Raw genomic sequence first — 22,433 nt, 5'->3', positions numbered from 1 at the left:
TCAAGGGTAATCTTTTCAGGCACTCCGTGTAACTTACCATGTTGTACATAAATCCCTAGCAGCATTCAGCGTCAGCTTTGTATCACACCCTGTTCTAATTTTTTAAAGTTTATATATAAACATATGCACATGATCTAGCTCTATATAAAATGAATACTAAAACAGTGCTTGCAAAACAATAAGGCATGACTCCTAAATCAGTGAGCCCAGAGTACATTTCAAGATGCAAAAAGGCAGCTATCCAGGCAGAACCCTTGATGTATCCTGCCACAGAAAAATAACTGAAAAGATCACTAACCCAATCAACTTTTTGCACCTCAGAACAATTATCCGAAAGAGTGTGAAACAATGGTTTTGCAATTTTTCTCATGCAAATAATTCTCTCAGAAGTATTTGTTTTGCTCTGACTTGTTCAAGTAAGGACCTAGTCTCTTAGCTGTACATTGTTCAGTTCTGGAATTGAATTACCTTGCTTCATAGAAGCTACACTTGTCTGCCCTGTCTTCAGACTGACAGTGAATGGTTTAAACAACAAGAAAAACAATGCAGATGTCAGTTTACATTGCTGATATTATTAAAGGATGCACCATCTTTGACATTCTGACATAAAAGACTGTACTTGATGTCCTAAATCTAACATCTCTTTTCTTGTGTAACCACAGTCAATTAGCTAACCCATAACATTTTTATCTGCTTGAAGTCTGAAAGCTTGTCCTAACAAGCTCCCAGGAGATACAGAGGCCTCTAATAAGAATAGACTGATTTTATTGCCAAAGCTTTAGGAGTTCTGAAACCTAAGTGGCTTAGATTTGTCCTGCAGTAAATGAATTGTAAAGACAATTCTGGGAGCACAAGGTTGTTTTGTTCTAACTCAAGTGCGATTCTTAGCTATGTGTAGATACAAATAAGGTTCAACACAGACATTAATCCCACAAGTCTCAACTGCCTTGTACACTCAATACCCACAGCTTTAAAAAAAGAGGGGCAGGATGTGGCCGACACTGGATGTACCTGACAGAGCCTACATTTGAGTGGGCCATGAGTAGAGCTGATTCAAAAATACCTATGCCACTGCATCACATCCTGGGAATTGCATGATTGTTCAGCTAAAGAGAAAGACCAGAGTGCATCATGGGTGATGTAGTCACAACTGGAAACAATGATCACTGTAGAGAATCGGGGCATCACCCTATAGACAGGGTAACAGACAGACAGGTTCCATTACTGAGTTTGTAGCAAATGTATCACATGGCATGAAATTAATGGAAGCCCAACTACAGATTTTTTTAGTTCTAGAATAAACGTGTAAAAGCCCATTTTCACACCTAATGTCAATGGAAATGCTTAAATATATTTGCACATCCTGCTTGAGTGATAGTGTTTGGAAAAATGAGCCCTCAGCTTAAAAATAAATGTTACTAATATATCCGCACTGAGCCAAATACATATTCTGACCAAAGAGATTTAAAAAAAAAAAAAAACACACACACTTTCACTGCCTCCAAAAGCTACAGCAGGATCATGTAGCAGCTCACTTGGAAGGAGGACTCTTTTCACATGGGACAAGATTAAACAGAAAAATATGGCTTATGAAAAATTAACAAGACCAGCCTCCTATCTGACAAACCCCTGAAGGCCATCTGACTCAGGATCTCTTGGGGCTGGGGGGAGAGGGAAGTGGTTGGGGACTGATTCATGCACTTATCTTGACAGTGACGTATTGTAAAGATTTGTTTCCAGTCCATTTCTAGCCTCTTAGTCAAGGGTGACATGATGGCAGTTCCCTCCACACTTATATTCTGGTTTAATCAGGGCCTAGTTAGCTATCAGAGCACAACCACCAACCCATATATATCCAATAGTTAAGTTTTCACTGACGCTGGCAGAGTTCTGATGTGCAGAAAAATTGAGATTCTTTTAAATGGGGATGGGAAGTCATCACTAGCACCAACATTCCCTGTAAACTGTGCATTTGTGCTACTACTCAGGAGAGATTCAAATGCTGCCCAGCTAATTAGCAGAATGCCCACAGCTAGGTTGTGGTTTCTACTGGTGGTGCACGTTTGCACATAAAAATCTGCACAGGGACAGAAAGATTACAGGGTACATTGGTTAACACCTGCTTCTTTTTGTGAGAGAAGGAATACCCCCCCCATCTAAAATTTTTTTTTTTTAAAAAACGTCTAAGGAAGCACTTTGATTCCCATTTCAGCGTCCTTAGTTCAGAGGGAAGTGTCCTGTGCCCTGACAATAAAATTGTTGATCATGACCAGAGCCTGGAAGTTGCTTATTCTTTAAAAACTACAGATCTAAGCACGTTCAGATCATCAATGACATTGAAACCAGCACAAGTGTTACTGACTATACTGAGAGCTCAGAGTGCCCAGCCCCCTTGAGGTCATGTCACAGGTCAAAATGCCTAAATAATGAAGACTAAGACATCAGATTTTGCGCACTCAAATTTCAAAATGTTGGTCTTAGAGCTGAGCAAACAAATCCATTGCAATTCATGACAATTCATTGACAATTTTTTCATGTTTTGCTTTCCATCACTTGTTCAAATCCAGGCATTAAAAGGTCCACAAGTTCTCTGAAGAACCTCACTCAGGCCCAGTGCTTCAGGAGATCCTCACAGAGCAAAAAGCTTTCTTATACTGGGGGCCCCACAAAATTAAAGCCATCCCTGTCAATAGCTGAAACACTGACACCAGTAATTTAACTTTTCCTTCTCTTCTGTGCAGGAAGGGAAGGTCATTTGGGTTCCCCTGACCCTGCAGAGTGTGACACAGGACACAATATGCTAAAATACCATACATTAAAAGAAAAAAAAACCAACCCAAATCAAGATAAACACAATCTATAAATATTTGAAAGGCTCAGACATTACGGGGAGTGAAGATTTAATCAGTGATGGACCGTTCAGAGTAGTGAAATGAAATAAAGGGAAAAGATAAGCTGAGTATCAGGAAGAAGTTTCCGATAGTAAAAATCAATTAACATGTGGAATGTGTCCTAAGTAGTTCAGAATGTTTGCCCTTTACAAAAGGGGACTTACACAACAGGACTAGCCACTGAATCCCATATTGCTTTACAATGATTTCCCATCCCTCTTGCATAGAAGCTTTTTCCATATGTTCCATTTTGTTCCCATATTGTGTTCCTACCCATCAAGCATTCATTTTGCTCCTGATGTGAATCCCATCCAATCTATTGGAGAAACTCCCATTAACACCAATAGTGCACATACAATTTTTTCCTTTTGTGCCCACCACACACACAGACACTAAAAATGTGTGTTAAAGAAAAGAAATAGCTAACTAATAACTAAACCAAAATCATCACAGATGAAACAGCACAAATATTTGTTTAAGACCAGGCCTTCAAATCATATACAGATGTCACCTTATTTAAGTCTACATATATATTCATTCTTCATCACAACATGTCCTAAATATTACAAGTAACTAATACAATGAAATCATACTGGCAGCTAGCATACTTTTGTTAATATTAGACTCCTGTGTATTTTCTGGTCCATCATGCCAATTCTCTGAGGGTTAATGTGTGCTGGGAAAGCCAACAGCTAACAGACACCAAGGAATTTAATGAGTATAGAAATGGGGTCAAATGCACACATTTCTTAAGGCTACTAGCCTGTTTATGAAAAGAGAAAAAGCAAGAACCCCATTTACAAGGTTGTGGCATTGTTCTCGCATCTTTCTTAACTTGCTCATTACAGGTAACTCAACAACTGACTGTGAGATGCTTCTCACCATTCTCAGCCAGCAAATGAACCAAATTAAGGGAGATCAAGCAATCAAGTCAGGGAGCCATTCCCTAGAGCAGGAAAGTGCGAGTTAAAGGTGACAATACGCTATCTAACACAATACAGTACAAGTATTTGTAGTAAATAGATGGCATAGCAAGCAGGACAAATCATATTAAGATTTTTGTTTTAAGAATTTAGTGGAATGTGTCTTAGAAATTAAAAGGAGAGCTATTTAAGTCGTCTCTTGGTTATAGTGTATGATGAAAAAATGTTTTGTGAACGAGCTAGTTAGGCGACACCATACACAGGGATGGATAAAGCCTGGACCATAGATACTCAGACATTGTGATATGCACATACCCATTTTTCACATTTATCAGAAGCTCGCACATGCTGGGTTCACCACTTTCTGCAACATTTTAGGCTGCCATCTGAGCAATGACAGTATTTCAGTGTAATACAGTACATGAGAGAATGCATGGTATTCATATTTTCCAAATAATTACATAGACATTCAATCTCATAGCAGCTTTCTGCAGCTGGCAGCATTTTTGCTGCAATTCTACAGATAGGGAAAGAAATACAGGGAGCTGCCCTAAGCCACACAATACCCAAATATGGGATCAGGAATAGTTCCTGATTCCCAATCCCATGATACAGTCTCCATGCTGCCTTTCTGGAGGCAGATAGCCAATAAATTTTTACTCTTGCAAAACTATTTCTCAGGCAAGTGAACCATCTCTTTTGTCCCCTTATAAAGGCATTGGGATTCCTTTAATTCAGTCTCTGTCTTGGTTTAATTAGGCTGCCCAAAGAGCATGTGCCTTTAACATGTCCTTAGGGAAGAAAGTTTACTAACCCACCATGTCCTCATCGGGCACTGTTTTTCCTCGCATCTGGTTAGCTAAGTGCACGTGTAACCCTTCTGCTGGAAGGGGTCGGCAGCAACCAGATTCAACTTCTAGGAATTCCTTTTCATCTGTCTCACATAGAACTGGCTCAAGCCCCCACTCAGTAGCCTGGGATATTCACACACTCCTGGGCTCCTTGAAGAGACAATGCTTCCCCACTCGCAAGCACAGAGTCTGAGTGTAGAAACAGAAACTTTTAATGAAAGAGGCAGAAAAAAGTCATATGGCATAAGTTTGGGAAAATACCACACCCAGAGTTCATAACCAACCCTCAAGTAACTGACCCAGCTCAAATAGCTTGAGCAGTGTCCTTTGCCTCTCAGGCTCACCAGTCCAATACTGTAAGGATCCAATTCACATACCCAAACTTTCTCTATACCCCCCTTACAACTCTGTCCAGTCTGTGCAGGCCCTGACATCATCCTGATGCACTCCCTCATTGAGCCTGAGGCAATGCCACTTTTGTGCTTGTCCAGTGTTCAATTTGCCCCTGCTCACTGCCCCACTGGCCACCCACCAGTCACTCCTACCAGACACCTGCCAGCCGCCTGCTGCTTCTCCTGCCCGCCATCCACTCATCACTCCTGTCAGCCACTTGTCTACTGTGCTCTACCAGATGTTTGCACACTGTATTGTGGGTTTTGTGATTCCAGCTCTCTGAGACTTTAGCTACCAGAGATTTCAGCTCTCAGTGGCATTCAGTTCTGGGCCTAGCTATAGCATCTCAGTATCCACCAAGGTGAATTCTCACAAAATAACTATAAACCCAGGTTTAGCTCTATCTTTGAGCAGTAGTGGGGAGAACTAGTTAAACCAGTCTTACAGCTGTATGGCCAAAAGACTCCCAGCCAGCAGGTTCAACCACTATCTCTCCCCCATTCCACCTCACAATACTTAGATGGAGGGAGCCCTGTGTGATCCATATCTTACACAGCAGCGATGACTCTCCTGTACCCCGACAACTTCAAGCATTGGCGAGACTCCACAATTCTTACACTGGGTGATAGAATAAATTGTGACTTTACAACATGTTGTTTACAATAGACACCATGTCATTGCTTCACCTGCTACCTATCAGGCTTTGTTTACAAGGGACTACATATGCGCACCTTTGTATTTTCATGCAAGAGCATCTCTAAAGGACACATTCCCCAAATCTTTCAGCAGTATTGAGCTCCTTCTGGCACATTCCTCACCCATGCAACCATGTTCAGGATAGTTTCAACTGCTCAAACAAGGCAGTGGTGTAAATAACCAGGATGAAATCCTAGAGTCATTGAAGTCAATTTACTAAACACTCCAACTGATTTGATCTGGAATGTAAAAAAAAATCAGCCCTCTTTAATCACCCCATGCAGTCAAGCATGATTTCAATTATATTACTATAATAAGATGAGATAAGACCAATATACTTAAGCTTGATAAAGGCACCAAATGAAATATGATTCTTTATATTTAACGCAAAGTAGTAAGAATTACAGCACAGGGTCTGCCCAGTAGAATACATGTTGAATCTTTTTGTCCAGCGCCCTTAGGACCTGACTAGTGTTAGACAAAAGAATGTGCTGGACCACAGGAGGTCAATACTGTGTAGCACATTATCAACACTTGCACCACTTACTGGGCTCTTACAAGACATTTAGAGGTAAATTACAGCTAAAGAGCACAGACCACTGACAGCCAGGACTGGTAGCTAAAAACAAACTTTATGGGACCACGGGAAACTTGGGCACACCCATGATAAGTGGTCATCTAGCTAACTAAAATAATGGTGGATTACAGATATTGCCAGGCAAGAGAGTTCTTGACTAGAGAGGTTCAAACTGTATTAAATATATATTGCACTTCTATAGGACTTGAATCTTAGAGCACATCACAAGTATTAAGAAATCTCACAACCAACTTGTTAATTAGGTAACTATTCTCCCTGTAACAGACAGACATGGAGGGCATGAGTGGGAGAGAAAGAAGTGGAATCTAAATCAGGATATCAAGAGCTCCTTGGTGTTGGCTAGAACCTGGATGGTTTTAACCAATGTTGTTCAACTTTGGTCAATGATGAATTCTGTGTTTTAAGCTTGGCAAAGTTCTACAGCACAAAAACATCCAAAGTGCAACAATTTTGCATCATTGCATATTGGAGGTTAGAATCAGAGTCACCAAAATCTAACTATAGCAATTTTCATAATGCAGGTAGTTTGTGCCTTCTTGCTACTCAGTTGTTTTTGTCCTTTCCCCTACCTCATCCTTTCGTCACTTCTTGAAGCAGTATTACATCCTCTCTCCATGTTTTACACATTATGACCAAAAGACCATTCCTGAAATCAGCGCTCAATCGACTAAGTAAAAAATACACAGACTATAGAAAACCCACAGATATAGCCCAAAAGAGCCAAATAAGGCTGAAATGCTTTTGAGAGTGAATATCAGTGCATTTATTACAGGATTCAGAACTTAGTAGGAGTTTGGAGCAGAGAAGCTATATAAAAACAGAACTCATTTGGTAACAATATGCCAAAGAAAGATCAAACACACACAATTGTCTCTAAATTTAATTCTGATATCCAACAGGGCTTCTTTATATGCCTCTGTATTTAATCGGAGATCTCTCCTCACATATAGCATGTTTATGATATCACTGGGAACAAACAAGACCTGCTCAAAGTCTGTAAAAACACCCAGAGAGTTAAAGAAACATTTAAATCCTGATGCTACACAAGTGTAAGGAAATTTTAAATACTTCCAACAATAATTGTGCCAGGAAAACCAAAATATTTGAGTTAAAGCAAAGATGTTAGGAGGACCAATAACATTTTGTACAACAAAATTGTTGGGGTGCGGGTAGGGAAATCTACTGAGACTAAACTAAAATGTGTCTGTAAACCTTTTCCACACACTTTTGTGTTACCAAAGACCTTGCAGAATACCTGGGAGGCGAAATGTACGTGCTCTAACTATAACAGAAGCATCTGTGTCAGTTAGTGCATCATCTACAATATTAGACACACAATGAGATACACCACTCATGGTACAAACCACATACACAGAGGTTAATGATCTGATTGTGAAACTGGGCTCTGAAAATAGTACACGGACTAGGAAAACTAATGTGAGTAGCTGATGTCCAGACAGCTGATCAAAAGCTTTCCTGAAAGGTGCTACTGAAAAGCTAAATACGAGGGAAATAAGGGTGAAATCACCACAGAGAATGTAGGGATACTTCAGAAAGGTTTTGACGCTACTGAGGAAAGTGAAGCCATGCAGTCTAAAAGTTACAATTTGAGCCAAAGCCAGAGAATAATGGCCAGAAGAGAGACTCAAGGAGCCCCGTCATTAAAGTTTTCCAGACCAGACTAACATATTGCTACTTCAGCGAAAAAGACAGGTGAGACTACCAAGGACGTTTACCCCTTCTATAAAGTATCAAACACCTACATAAAAAGATAAAAAACTGACTGATTTTGAGTAGAGAGACTTGCCAGTTAAAATACTGAACTTAGTAAATCATGAAGACCACAGTTTAGCTCAAATAATCAAAGAAATTGATGAATGAAGACTTGATGAAAGGAAGTGAATTTAAAACAAAAGAAAACCTTTAAAAGAATGGAATTAACAGATATGACTGGAAAGAAAATTGCTAAAACTTTGGTTTTAGCCATTGTTAATTTCAACTTTCATCACATTAAATGCCAGGAGTTCTTGTGAGTTCTATTGTACAACAATTTGTTATGCTTCATCTCATATTACTTCTTAGAATTTCTGTAACATCTTAACAAAAAGCAGTAAAGTAGCACTTTAAAGACTAACAAAATAATTTATTAGGTGGTGAGCTTTCATGGGACAGACCCACTTCTTCAGACTATAGCCATACCAGAACAGATTCAATATTTAAGGTAGAGAGCGCCAAAAATAGTAATCAAGGTTGATAAATGAGAAAAAAAAATTATCAAGGTGAGCACAGCTTTCTCTCTGTCACTGCAACATCTTATGTTACACAACTTGTTTTAAAATTACAGAGGTACAAGTATGAAAAGGCAAGGTTAGGTAAAACTCCTACTGTCTGGCAACTTGACACAACCAAAACTGCAGTCGGTACAAGTGAGATGCAATTATTTATTGCCCACAGACTAAGATGTTGACATGCACTTTAAAATCCTAAATGCAGTTAGTGACTGGGACATTTTACAGAGGGATGAAAATTAAAATTGATTTTCTTGACCAGGTTCCTTGTGAAAATGTCATCCAATGGAGAATCTCTTGAAATGGTTTCTACTTTGCTAAACTCTTCCATGGGCTTCATAACATGATAGACTACACGTTGCTATTACAAAAAGGAAGCATGTGTGTGTAAATCTTTTAAGAAAAAGGGCATGATCTGGATTCAATGTTTTTGTTGCAGGTGGGCTGAAATGGAAACCATTTTATTCACTGTAAATCAAGCTCCCTTTTTGTGGCTACAAAATTCTTAGATGGAATTATCATTAAGAGATAAATCAACACGAAATGAAACAGAGATAAAAGGTCTTTGAATGAGCTACCATTAGTCACTCTAGCCATTCTATAATTGAATAAAATTCTTGTCACCAAAACATAAAACTGATTAACTAAAAACAACATCCTTCCTCTCCTCTGAAGCATTATTTCTTAGATTTATTACACAGTAGGCTTTTTTGCAAGAACATTTTCAATTTTCCAGCAAATATTTTATTCCTGAACAGTATTTAAAACAAAACAAAAGCTGTCAAGAAACCACCACCAACACAACAAAAATAAAGAGGTTTAATAAAAATCTAACTACATGAAAAAAAGAATGGGGATTATGAGGCATTAAAGATATAAAATGCAATATTTAAGCAAACAGTGCTGTAGCACCTTAAAGGCAAACAGTTATTGGGTAATGAATTTTCATGGGTAAGACCCACTTCCTCAGATTTTGGCATAGGTAATTAGAATTCAGGATTTATAAAGCAGAAGTGGTGGGGAGGGAAAACTGGTTGGGAGGGATCACTAACTGGACCAAGAGAAGAAGCCAGTTAAGTAGGATGTATGTTATTACTGAGAATAACACTAAGTGGAGAAATTACCCTTGCAAAGAATAAAATAATTAAAGGTCTAGGTTAAAGCTTAATATTAATGTCAAATTTGCAAATAAATTCCAATTCAGATGTCTCCCTCTAATCGTTGGTAAAATCCTTCTGTGAAAGAATGGGTACTACCAAGGGAGGTTGAAGTGTTCCCTATAGGTTTATGTATATTCCAAGTCCTGATGTCAGATTTATGTCCATTCATCCTTTGGTGCAGAGACTGTTCACTTTCTCCAATGTACATGGCAGAGGGGCATTGTTGGCATCTATCACATTAGCAGATATGCAAATGTATGAGCCCCTGATTGTGTGGCCGATGTGGTTAGGTCCAGTTATGGTGTCACATGTATAGATAGGTGGACAGAGCTGGCAACAGGGTTTGTTGCAGGGATAGGTTCTGGGATTAGTGATTCTGTGGTATTGTGTGTGGCTGCTGGTAAGTATTTTCTGAAGGTTGGGTGGCTGTCTGTAGGAGAGGAAAGGCCTGTCACCCAAAGCCTGGGAAAGTGAAGGATCATGTTCTAGCATAGGTTGTAGATCAGGCGTGTCCAACCTGTGACCCGCAGGCCGCATGCGGCCCTGGACAGCTAGTAATGTGGCCCCACAAGATCACAAACTTTTAACATTATTATGTTATTTATATACATTAAATTATATGATATATTTTATATGTGGCCCAAGACAATTCCTCTTCACTCAGTGCAGCCCAGGCAAGCCAAAAGGTTGGACACCCATGCTGTAGATGGTTAGTGATGCACTGGAGGGGTTTAACCTAATGCTCTACAGTGGCAATTTCCCCACCTTTGATATTTGCACCCTTAAATTAGTATTTTCTGGTGTTTATATATGGTCATATTAAAATACAAGAACGTTTTTGTTTAAAAATCATGGCACAGCCCGAGATATCGGGAAGTGGCAACCTGCATACTTAGGACTAAACAGGTTTTTGACTCAGTAACTCAGCAAGCCTCATCCAATATAACACTGTGAGCAAAGATGGGTGGAACAAATGCATGCCTGAAGAAGAAAATCTGTCTGCTGGGAATATGGAACTACTTAAAAATAATCACTGCTAGATGTCTGAATAGGGTGATTCATTCTAACTTTTCAGTACTTCTTTCGGAAAAAAGTGTTGCCTCCTGTTTTTAAAAGAGCAAAGACAAGGGTCTAAAACTACTTTTAAAAAACTTACTGTACCTTTAAAAAAGGCAATGAATCAAGTGTTGGGTCTAGAGAGTGGCTGCCCAGCAGACAAACAAGTGTTGCAATGACTAACACCCCAAATTATACTATTGTTAGTTCCACCTTGGGGAGATAACTGTAGAAACTCAGGCTGGCATATTCTTCTCTAATCTATACCATATTAGTCTCTAAGAGGGAAAACACTCCCGTGCATGGCATATGCGAAAGTGCTAGTCTTCAGTAAAGGCTGCGGCATCTGGCAAAATCATCATCATCTTAAACCTTGTACTCCAACTGGAGCATAGGTCATCTACAAACCTCCTCCACCTCACTCGGTCTCAGGACAAAGTTTCTAGATGACTCCAGGAGTACTCCAGTTGTTGTCATTCATCATTATTAAGCAGTAGTTTATTTTAAAAACATACGTATAATATTTTGAAGGCTGAAAATAAGGTGTTAGAAAATGAAGTCCTCTATTTATGCATAGAACACAAAAACAGCATGTATAATAGCAAAGGAAAGAGTTGTCTTGTAGTGAAGGTATGGGATTTGGATGCAGGGCCCATCCATTCAAATCTTAGTAGACAACTGATTTTCTGGGTGACCCTTGGGCAGGTCACAATCTCATTCTGTCAGGTCTCCATCAGTAAAGAGGGAACACAGTAACTTTCAAGGGTGCTGTGATCATAAATCCAGTTTTGTGTAAAACGCTCATATGACAAGGGTAAAAAGACAGAACCTTCCATTTCCCTCCATCATTCCTTAGTTTTGCAGAAGACAATCAGGAATGCAAAGTCAAGTATCTACTGGACTTGAGAAACATGATCAGCCTTGCAGTAATGATACCAGGAGAAAAAAAGAAATGTCCATTAGCTGCACACAGTTCACTAAACTGAATTTGAACTATAGACTCCTTAAAGCCTCTGACTTGTGAGCACTGAATTTGCTAATTCTGCCCCCATCATAGTATTTCTGTAGGTTTTTATCATTACTGCAATGGGCACTCGCTTGAGACAGACATGGGGGGGGTTCCAATCCCTCTTCCAAGGAAAGGATGATGATAAAAACAACATTTGTTTTGGTGTGCTTGTGTATATAAATTATGTGCAGATTAAAACCTAAAAAAAAAAAAAAAAAAAAAAGGTTCTTCTCTTTCCAAAGAGGTGGAGGAAAGTGGCCAATTTTTCTGACCTAGGATGTGCCTATACTGCACAGTGTACCCAGGTCTGTGGCAACCACACCTGCAGGCATGACATTACCAAGCTTACACTTGAGCATTCAGTGTTCTCCTTAAGCTGTGCTCTTGGGGGGCAGCTCAGGAGAGATTCCAGTGCCGCCCAGCTGACTAGCAGAATGCTCATAGCTACGTTTTTGTTTCTACTGGGAGTGCGCGTGTGCGCACGCACACACACCCTACCTCACTGCACATAAAAATTTATTCTGCACATGGATGGAAAAAAAAGATTAGAGGGAACATTAAGCCACACTGCACTATAGCTCAAGTTTCAGACATGGTCCTGGGAGGTACCTCAGTGGAAGTTTGAGCTCTTATTCCTGGACAGCAGAAGTGCACCATCCAGGTAGGCTAAGGAGATTTGTTTGGTGACAGACCAACACATCTACAAATGCAGCTACAGAAGTCTTCAAGTACAAGACAACACAGAAGGAAAAGCATTACAACATGATGTTCGTGGCCAAGATTTAAGCCAATTGCAAGATGAACAGAAGCCACCTGGTCTGATGGATATTTGATAGTTATTGAGCACTTAGGCCAGAAAAAAAAATCTGATTTCTGACCTTTGGAAAAAAAATTTATTCGCATAATAAAATATATTGCCTATTATAATTCCAACGCAAAGGACAAACATGACTAATTCATACCTAAGGTCACATTTAATTTTTGGAACTAAAATCTTATTCAAATCTTGTATTAAAAGACATTCTTGAACCTCTAAGCATCTGTGAACACACACTGAATTTCAGGGTTGCTAAGACAAGCAGCACAGAATTCACAGTCCAAGAGGATGTGAGAGGCCAATTTAGCATCAAACCCCTTTGTATCTCCCAGATTCTGATTGTTCAAAAGATTTGGAGGAGCCCCTTGAGTAATTTAGGCAGCTCCAGTCTAAGCCTTTCCTGGGGCTGCCTTATGGGCCCCGAGTACTATCCAGAATCTACACGTTGCCATGGGGTACATCCTGACCAAGGCACCTTTTGCTAGGTTTTGTGAGGTGGTCCTTGGGAATCAACCTTATGCCTTGTATCCTTGGAGAACACAATACAGTGTCACCTTTCCTTTTGGTTCACAATTCTCTCTCTCTCTCTCTTATACAAGTACAAAGCAGAAATGCATATAAGCCAGACTAAATCATAAACAGCCTATTTCTTGTCAGTGAACTGTGTAAATGACTCCCCCCATGCCTTATGAAAAATGGGTTATGAATATAAACATGCATATCTTTGAGATGCTTTGGACAAGATACCTCTGGTAACCTATCGTTTGAAAGTTATAACCTGCTGGATCTGTATATCTTTTTTATGCATGTAGCTTTCTTCTATGTGAAGTTGAAAATGTGGAGTGTATATATACGTTTATAGTTTTAAAGATGCTAATGACAGCCATATCTGATGCTCCAGGAACGACCCAAATGACTGGATTATCTACCCTAAAGACTGAACGGGCAGCTTAAATGACTGACTTGTAAAGCCTTGGTTTGTCCTATAAATCTAAGAGGCAGTTGGTGCTAGAAAGCTGTGTGACCATGCCACCTGGTACAAACTTCCATTTTGGAATTCTGTTTTTCTGCTAAAAACACAGGTCCCCAACTATGGGGGAAGTCTACTTAAGCAACGGGAACCTTTCGGCTTTTGCCTTCAGCCTGCCTGGGGAATTGCCTGACACACCCTAAGGAGAAGCAGAAGTTTTATAGTGTACTGGAGACCTAGGACAGGATAAGATCTTTTCTGACCTGAAGCTTTCACCTGACATAGAAACTACTTTTTAGGTAAGAACTCATTTATAGCTAGTTCTATTGCACTAAGAATCTAGTTATGCAGTTTATTTTAATTTGGTTACTCACTTTGTACACATTTTGAGCTGCCTATTTTACTTGTAACCACTTGTCATCCTACTGCTTTGCTTAATAACTCTTGTTTATAATCAAGCCCAATATAAATTGTTATTACCTGGGGAGGGCTATCACTGCATATCTCCCTTTCTTGAATAAATGAGGCTTACATAATGAGCCCTCCCTGTGTAAATCTTTTGCACAGCAGAACACATTTATTTGGTGTTTTGATGCCTTTGGGGGCGGAGGGGTTGATTTCCCAAGCGTCATGCCCTAAAATAGAATCCTCCCAGAACTATGGTATTGAGTGTTGGCATTGCTCTGCACAAGGACGGTAACCCCAACGCTATGCTTTCGTTGGGGGAGACCAAAAGATCTGGCCCAGCAGGACAGAGTGGCAGAAAATCCCACAGAGCAAGAAGCTGGGTGTCAGTGGCATAATCAGCCCCCTGGGGAACATCCCAAGGGGTCTTCTGGGACTTCACTCCATCACAAAATGTTATTCTGAAATCTCACTCAGTCCTCATGTAAATACAATTCTGTCTATATCATTCCTTTTACTAGTCCACATCAATTTTTTCCACAACTGTTTAAATCCCACCAATTAATAAAAAGGTATGATATTGTGGTTTGCAAATTGGGAAGACTGTCACCCACCTTGGAACTTCTTTCACCCTCAGTCCACAAATAAGTAACATGAGCTGTTTCCTCACACGCCTGTATTTTTCCATTCCCCATACAAACCCCCTTCTTGCACTTTTTCCTCTCATTTTGTATATACATTTTTGTTACTTTAGCTTCCTTTGTAACACCACTTCTTTGGTCTTGTTATGATCATGATAAGCTGCAATCCACCCTCCCTCCTCCATTATTCTCTTCCTCTCCTTTTGCTTACCAGAACAAACCTTCTCAGTGTTTAAGAAATATACATCATGTGTGGGGTGGGGGTTTTTTTGTTTTTTGTTTTTTTTTAAAAAGAGTTTAACTGTTTCCAGACTTTTAAACCAACTCTGGCTTTGGTACCACAAGAGAACAAAATATTACCCTGAGCGAATGTGGGTTACACAAGAGCTACCTGAACAAAATCATGATCCCATTCTCATTGGCGACATCTACACTACAGCAATCAGAAGAGATCTACTGGCAAAACTTCTGTCAACAGATTGCGTCTATATATAAAAGCAGATCAAAAGAGCAATCCACTCTGTCAGAGCAACCAGACTGCCTAGCCTTCTCTCAACACAATGGCTGACTGGAAACTCTGCACACAGGGCTGCCTGGTGAACATAATACACTGTCTGTCAACATAAGGGCCCTGGAGCATCTACGCTGTACTTTTGTCAACATAGCTGTTGCCAGAAGCATTATTCCTCACCATGGAGAGAGATAACACTGTGAGGGAAAGTGCTCTGTTTTGTTGAGGCTCTATTGACAAGACACCTTTTGTGTGCAGACACTCCATTAGTCTTGTTGACAAAAGCCCAGTTTTGTCAACAAAACTCAGTAGTGTAGACAGGACAATTAAGGTTAGTAATAATCAACTACTTTTATCATTGGTTTTCAGACACCTAAATAGGATATCGAAACAAAAAGCAGTCAAGTAGCACTTTAAAGACTAGCAAAATAGTTGATTAGGTGAGCTTTCGTGGGACAAGGCCCACTTCTTCAGACCATAGCCAGACCAGAACAGACTCAATATTTAAGGCACAGAGAACCAAAAACAGTAAGCAAGGAGGACAAATCAGAAAAAAAATAATCAAGGTGAGCAAATCAGAGAGTGGAGGGGTGGGGGGGAAGGTCAAGAATTAGATTGAGCCAAGTATGCAGATGAGCCCCTATAGTGACTCAGAAAGTTCCCGTCACGATTTAAACCATGTGTTAATGTGCTGAATTTGAATATAAAAGCCAGCTCAGCTGCTTCCCTTTCCAGAACGGTGCGATAATTCTTCTTCAGTAACACACATACCTTTAGGTCATTGACAGAATACCCCATTCCATTAAAATGTTGACTAACTGGTTTGTGGATCTGGAGTATTTTGATGTCTGTTTTGTGCCTATTGACCCTTTGTCTAAGGGAGTTAGAAGTCTGTCCAATATACAAAGCATCTGGGCATTGTTGGCACATGATGGCATATATGATGTTAGTAGAGGAGCATGAGAAAGTGCCCGTGATTCTGTGAGTAACCTGGTTAGGTCCAGTGATGGTATTTCCAGAGAAGATATGTGGACAAAGCTGGCAACGGGCTTTGTTGCAGGGAAAGGTTCCAGGACTGGTATTCCTGGGGTATAGACTGTGGCTGTTAGTGAGGATCCTCATGAGGTTGGGAGGTTGTCTGTAGGAGAGAATAGGCATGTCACCCAGGGCCTTCTGAAGTGTAGCATTCTGATTAAGGATAGGTTGTAGGTCTTTAATAATTCATTGCAGTGGTCTGAGTTGGGGGCTGTAGGTGATGACCAGTGGTGTTCTGTTCTTGGCTTTTTTGGGCCGATCTTGGAGTAGCTGGTCTCTGGGTATTCATCTGGCCCAGTCAATTTGTTTGTTTACTTCTCCTTGTGGGTAATTCAGGTTTATGAATATTTGGTAAAGTTCTTGTAGTTTTTGGTCTCTGTCAGTTGGATCAGAGCAAATGCAATTGTACCTAAGAGCTTGACTCTAAACAATGGATCTAGTCACGTGTGTAGGATGGAAACCAGAAGGGTGTAGATAAGTATAGCAATCAGTAGGTTTTTGGTACAGTGTGGTACTGATCAGGCCATCCTCGATTAGTACTGTAGTGTCCAGGAAATGTATCTCTTGCATGTTGTAATTGAGGCATGAGTTGATGGTGGGGTGTAGATTGTTAAAGTCTCTGTGGAATTCTTCTAGAGCCTCTGTACCATACAGTACATATACAGTACTAAATAGGGTACTATTCATTACGGACACTAATCACACTGCAATATTATAAAACAATTGAAATGTCTATCTTACAGCTAGGAATATAGCCTGCCATTTTAAAAATTTAATTCAGGCTCTTTAAGCAGTCAAAATGTAAGCTCAAAACACCAAACTGCACACATGGAACAGAAAAGTTACTAACAGCTTTGCATGAATGCAACCAAGACTTACACAGTCAGCTCTTTGTACATATGGACTTTTAAAACTGAATCCACAGAATTGAATTAACATCCAAATATGGATGTTTTGATCCAGAGAGATACTCCTTGCACCAAATCAGAGCAACTGGACCCTGAGATGTAGTACTCAGTGGGTTTTTTTTTTTAAGCTCATGTATAACACATCTGCAGCCTTTTATTTTGTATAAAGTAAATTTTGTAATATGGTATTATACCACTGAGGTTTTAGCTTTTCTGACTACATTTTCAAGCTTAACAGAGTAAAAGTCACCTCTTCTACTTGCTTCTGATTTGGAACACAAAAACCAAGGATAGCGATCATGCGTTTCACAAGTGCATAGTTTAATCTGATTTACAAAATTTTATTAAAGTTACAATTAAAGCAATTACCCACACATGAAGAAATTCTATATCAACCTCTGCACACATTCCAAAATGTAGTTATACTCGCATTCTTCTAGCTAGTTTTAGTAGGTGACGAGAAAGTACGGGTGGAAAAAAAAAAAAAATCAGGATAGGAGGTGAGGTGCCTGGATAAGACAAAGTCCTAAACATCAGGCCATCTGTTCACCCTAGATGTTTGGATCTGAAAAGTCATTGGTCCTCAGTAGAGGGATGGCTTCAGCTACACTTTCTCATAGGGAGCTCAACTTTTTTAATCAGGGTGCGTTCTTTTCATAAATATGACTGAAATATACCTCATTAGCACACTGCACATAGCAGTGTTAGAAAAATGGGTTAGTGAGAATCTTGTAAATAAAAATTTACTTTGTTAATTCAGGGCATCATTCATTGGTAATTTTTCCCACAATCTTTGGCCATATGGCCATTCTTTGGTATTCGCTTATGTCAAGTAATTCTTTACTCTATGGTCTAATATTGCCAAGCTACAACTCTTACACAGCTCATCCTGTTAGCCTTGCATTTCAATTCTATACACTTAGACGCTTAATTTTCCCTTCTAACTACTGATCAACCTTGTAGTCTATAAGCCTACAATTTAAATCTATTTAGTATACAGTTATATAACATTAATTATATCATACAATAATCACTAGCTAGTGGCTACCCTCACATCTGAGCTTACCGTTGAACTGGCAGTGGAAGAGAACCTAAATGGTCATCACCTTGACAAGCCATGCTTCTCAGTCTGTACTTCTTCATAGGCCAGAAAAATCTAAGAAGAAAACAACAAAATCAAGCAGAAGAACGTCAGATGGCTACAGAATAATTGAGCATCAGACCAATCTTTTGGGACACATTAATAATATTCACTTATTCAGCAAAATACTCCATTAAGAACAACTCCAAGAGCCTGAGTCTCCTTTACACTAAGAACATTTTGCGTTGCTATGGCCAAGAGTCAGGCCAGAAAGTACATAACATTGTAGAACACACAGGATTACTGTGCTCATGAAATTCTTGTATTATTGCAAAGCACAAAGAGTCTCTTGTAACAAACATTTTCATTCTGCCAGTATGGGGGCTGTAAAGTGACAAAGGACGGTTACCCAGCCTTCTCCCCTCTCTGTCACAGAAACCTTATCTCGGGATCTCCAGAGACAGCAGACACAGATTACATGAATCAGGCTACTGTGAAAAGGATCATCTTAACACGGTTTTAGCAGCATAGATAAATTAGTGCATAATGTATCTAAGGAATGAGCAGGCTGGCTCCTGGTGTCTAATGACAAGTTTTAGCATAAGAATGGCCATAACGGATGAATCCAATGGGCCATCTAGCCTAGAATCCTGCCTTCTGACAGTAGCCTATGACAACTACTTCTGGAGAGAATGAACAGAACAGTTCACAAATGATCCACTCCCAGTAGCCTATTGCTAGCATCCGGCAGGCAGCGGATTAGGGACACTCAGAACATGGAGTTGTACCCCCGACTATCGTGGCAAATAGCTATCGATGGATACGTCTTTTACGAACTTATTAATGCTTTCACACTTCACACCGTCCCCGGCAATCCTGCTAGTAACTGTGTGGCAAAAACACTTTTGTTGGTTTTAAATTTAATTTAATTGGGTGCCCCATAGTGTTGGGTTACATGAAGTAGTAAATACTACCTCTCTCCTCTGTCCCCACATCAGACAAAATGTAATAGACCTCGATCACATCTATTTCAGCTTCCTTTCCACCCCACCCCAAAATTGAACAGTCCCATTCTGCTTAATTTCTCCACATATGGAAGCAATTCTACACCTTTAATCTTTGTTGTTGCTTTTCTTGAACAGAGCTGCAGACAGTATTCCAGATGTAGGTTTACAATGGCTGTATATAGAGGCATTATGATATTTTGACTATCTGCAAAACTTTGCCATCTCATGGTTTGCACCTTTGTACTAGTATTGGAGGGGTAGCCATGTTAGTCTGGATCTGTAACAGCAACAAAGGGTCCTGTGGCACCTTATAGACTAACAGAAAAGTTTTGAGCATGAGCTTTCGTGAGCACAGACTCACTTCCATAAGACATCACTTGTGCATCTGATGAAGTGAGTCTGTGCTCACGAAAGCTCATGCTCAAAACTTTTCTGTTAGTCTATAAGGTGCCACAGGACCCTTTGTTGCTGTTACCTTTGTCCTAATCATTTATGAATATGTTGGACACCAGTGGTCTCAGGAGAAAACCCTGTTTGCCTCTCCCCAATACAAAAACTGACCATTTATCCCCATGCTGCGTTTCCTATCCTTTGCTATGTTATCAATCCATGGAAAAACTTCTTTGCCATGACTGCTTACTTTGCTTAAGAGGATATGGTGGTTTTGGGTTAAGAAGAAAATATTTTACCCAAGGAATGTCATATGTAGTCACCAACTAACTAATGGAGAATATTTGAAAAAGAGACCCTCATGAAAATTTGGCAGCACTTCAGCTGGCTTTTGGCTATGCTCTGTAAACTGAGGTCAGCTGGCATTTACGAAACTTGCCACTCCAAATAGCTCCTCATTTATGTTAAGTGTGGACCTTAACCTCTTTCCAGACAAACTGATCTCATTTCTAATGCATTTCCTTGCTTTATGCAGGATTTGTATTTCAAAATCCACAAACATTGCCCTGAGTAAATAAAAAGTTATAGCCAAAAGTGCATGGACATGCTCTTTCAAAATCCAGACAGTTTTCTTTTGGAAGATCACTACAGTGGGGACACAGCCTGTATGTGCATTCAGGGGCGACATGGGGTGCTACACACACTGCCTCTGCCTCCCTGCCCCCAGCACAATGTCACAGCTCCTATTAGCAAAAACACATCAAATGGCAGCTGAGAGATTGTGCTGGGGATGGGGCCAGCATACAAATCCCCACTTCCCCAGTGTGTGGCACAGAGAACCACATGGAACAGCCAGCCCTTTTGAGTTATCTAAAGCAGCTGGCAGACAGAGCCTGTTTGAGGGAACCATGGGGCTGCCGGCTGGGAGCCACCTAGGTGAGAGTCTCCCAGACAGACCTTCCCTCTCTGACACCCCACCCCCTCCTGCATCATCTCAACTTTCTGACCCAGACCACCCCCCAAACCATCTGCACTCCCTCCTCCCTATCCCAGCTCACAACTCCCTCCCAGACCCCGAACCCTCTTCTACAGCCCTCCCCCAGGCCAGAATCCTCTTCTGCACTCGTACACCCTCCTGGACTCTGCACCGGTGTTCACACTAATTTTTTCCATCCATGGGTGGAATAAATTTTATTAAACGCACCAAGGCATGTGTTGATGTGCACCATAAGTAGAAATATTCTTCCCACTGCAGGTGGCTGTGGGAGCTCTGCTAATCAACTGACAGCACCTGAATCTCTCCCAGGTGGCCAGCCAACAGGTCAGCTGATAGGGAACACTGCCCTGCACTCCAGTGCCCTGCCCCAGGTTGCAGCCCTCTCATGCACCCAAACTCCTCAAACCCCACACTCTCTCCTGCTTCCCAGTCCCTATCCTGAGCTCCCTTCAGCACCCAACCTCCATCCCAGACCCCACACGTCCTCAACAGGAAAGTGCAACCCATGACCACTTACCAAATTTTGGAGCCCACCCCTGCCCTATTCCCAAGGCCAAAAAAAGGTCTTAAAGCTCAAGTTAATATTGGCCATGTTTGGAAAGGGGAGCACCTTCATGGTCCTGTGAGATGCTTCAGGGTGTGCTTTTCCCCTACATTCCAAGCACCTGTGATGGCATTTGTACCTCACTGTTCTCCTGGGGACAGGGAAACCCATGCCACCCCATACACTGCGCTGTGGCTAAATGCTTAATTCAAGCCTTAGTAAAAATGTATACATGGGTCACCATTTCATGTGACAAGCTGTAGTTCTTTGGGAGGCAGTAAATTCTATGTTTTTGAGTAGCGAGTTGAACATGCTTCCATGCAAATGGAGTGTTAAAATCCTGTGGGCCCGCTATATACGTTGTAGGTAGCACAATAGACTGTCCTATCAGGCTATGAATGACTATTTACTGTGCTTTATGTCATGTCAGCCCTAAAGTTGGTCAAATTATCAATCAAAACTGGTTTGTCAAAGAAAAATTGCATTTTCCACTGAACATACTTTTGCTGAAAGTGTCTGCTCACATGGAAGATTTTTTTGTTTTTTATGGTTTGTTGAAAAGGTACAATAACCAAAAATCTTTCAGTTCCTGAGTTATGGCTGAAAAGCTAAATGGTTTGGCCCAAAGCCAAAATGCTTCCAGATACCTCCAGAGTGTCTCCTGAGAGGAGCCGATTGAGTACCTCACGTATTCATTCTTCTTTACTTTTCAAGCACCGACTGAACTCTCTCCCCCACGAAAAAACATTGTCTCACCTTTTGCTTCATCGGAGTCCCAGGGCTGTGGTGCATCATGGGAGAGGAAGTCCAACTGCGGTGCCTGACCCAAAGAAAAGAGTGGGAATCTGAGGCACCCAAACTACTCGCTGCCACATGACACTATGGCAGCATTTCCCAACCCAACTCTTTGGGGATTTGATTTTTCATTAGTTTATTTTCCATGGAAAATAAAAAATATTTATGAAGTTTTCCCAATGGTGGGAAAAACACACAGAAACGAGCTCTCATTAGCATGTCTTATGGTGACATCTAAAACAGATGGCATTGTAAACTTCCCCTGAAATACCACCTCAAGCCGTAACCAAAAAGCCTTTAGCACAGAGATGGGAAATAAATGGTCCAAGGGCTGGAGGCAGTTCTCCAGGGTTAACCCTTGGGGGGCTAACAGCAATTTACTTGTGCCTCTGCAGACACAGCCACTTGCAAGCTCCCTTTGGCCACAGAGCTCCAGAAGCTATGGGCAGTTTTAACTCCTTATGTTC

At 40.6% G+C, this 22,433-nt stretch overlaps 1 protein-coding gene across 1 annotated transcript in view; it reads right to left on the bottom strand.

The window, feature by feature from the left end:
- Positions 1 to 22,433, bottom strand: part of INSC (INSC spindle orientation adaptor protein) — a 167,243-nt gene that overhangs the window by 132,344 nt on the left and 12,466 nt on the right. The window contains exon 2 of the mRNA XM_074998544.1: positions 18,219 to 18,308. Within this exon, the coding sequence (XP_074854645.1) occupies positions 18,219 to 18,308 (90 nt within the window). The remainder of the gene's footprint in view (positions 1 to 18,218; positions 18,309 to 22,433) is intronic.

The sequence above is a fragment of the Carettochelys insculpta genome, chromosome 6, assembly GCF_033958435.1.
Source record: "Carettochelys insculpta isolate YL-2023 chromosome 6, ASM3395843v1, whole genome shotgun sequence".
Classification (NCBI taxonomy): domain Eukaryota; kingdom Metazoa; phylum Chordata; order Testudines; family Carettochelyidae; genus Carettochelys; species Carettochelys insculpta.
This window is presented reverse-complemented; position numbering and strand designations above follow the sequence as displayed.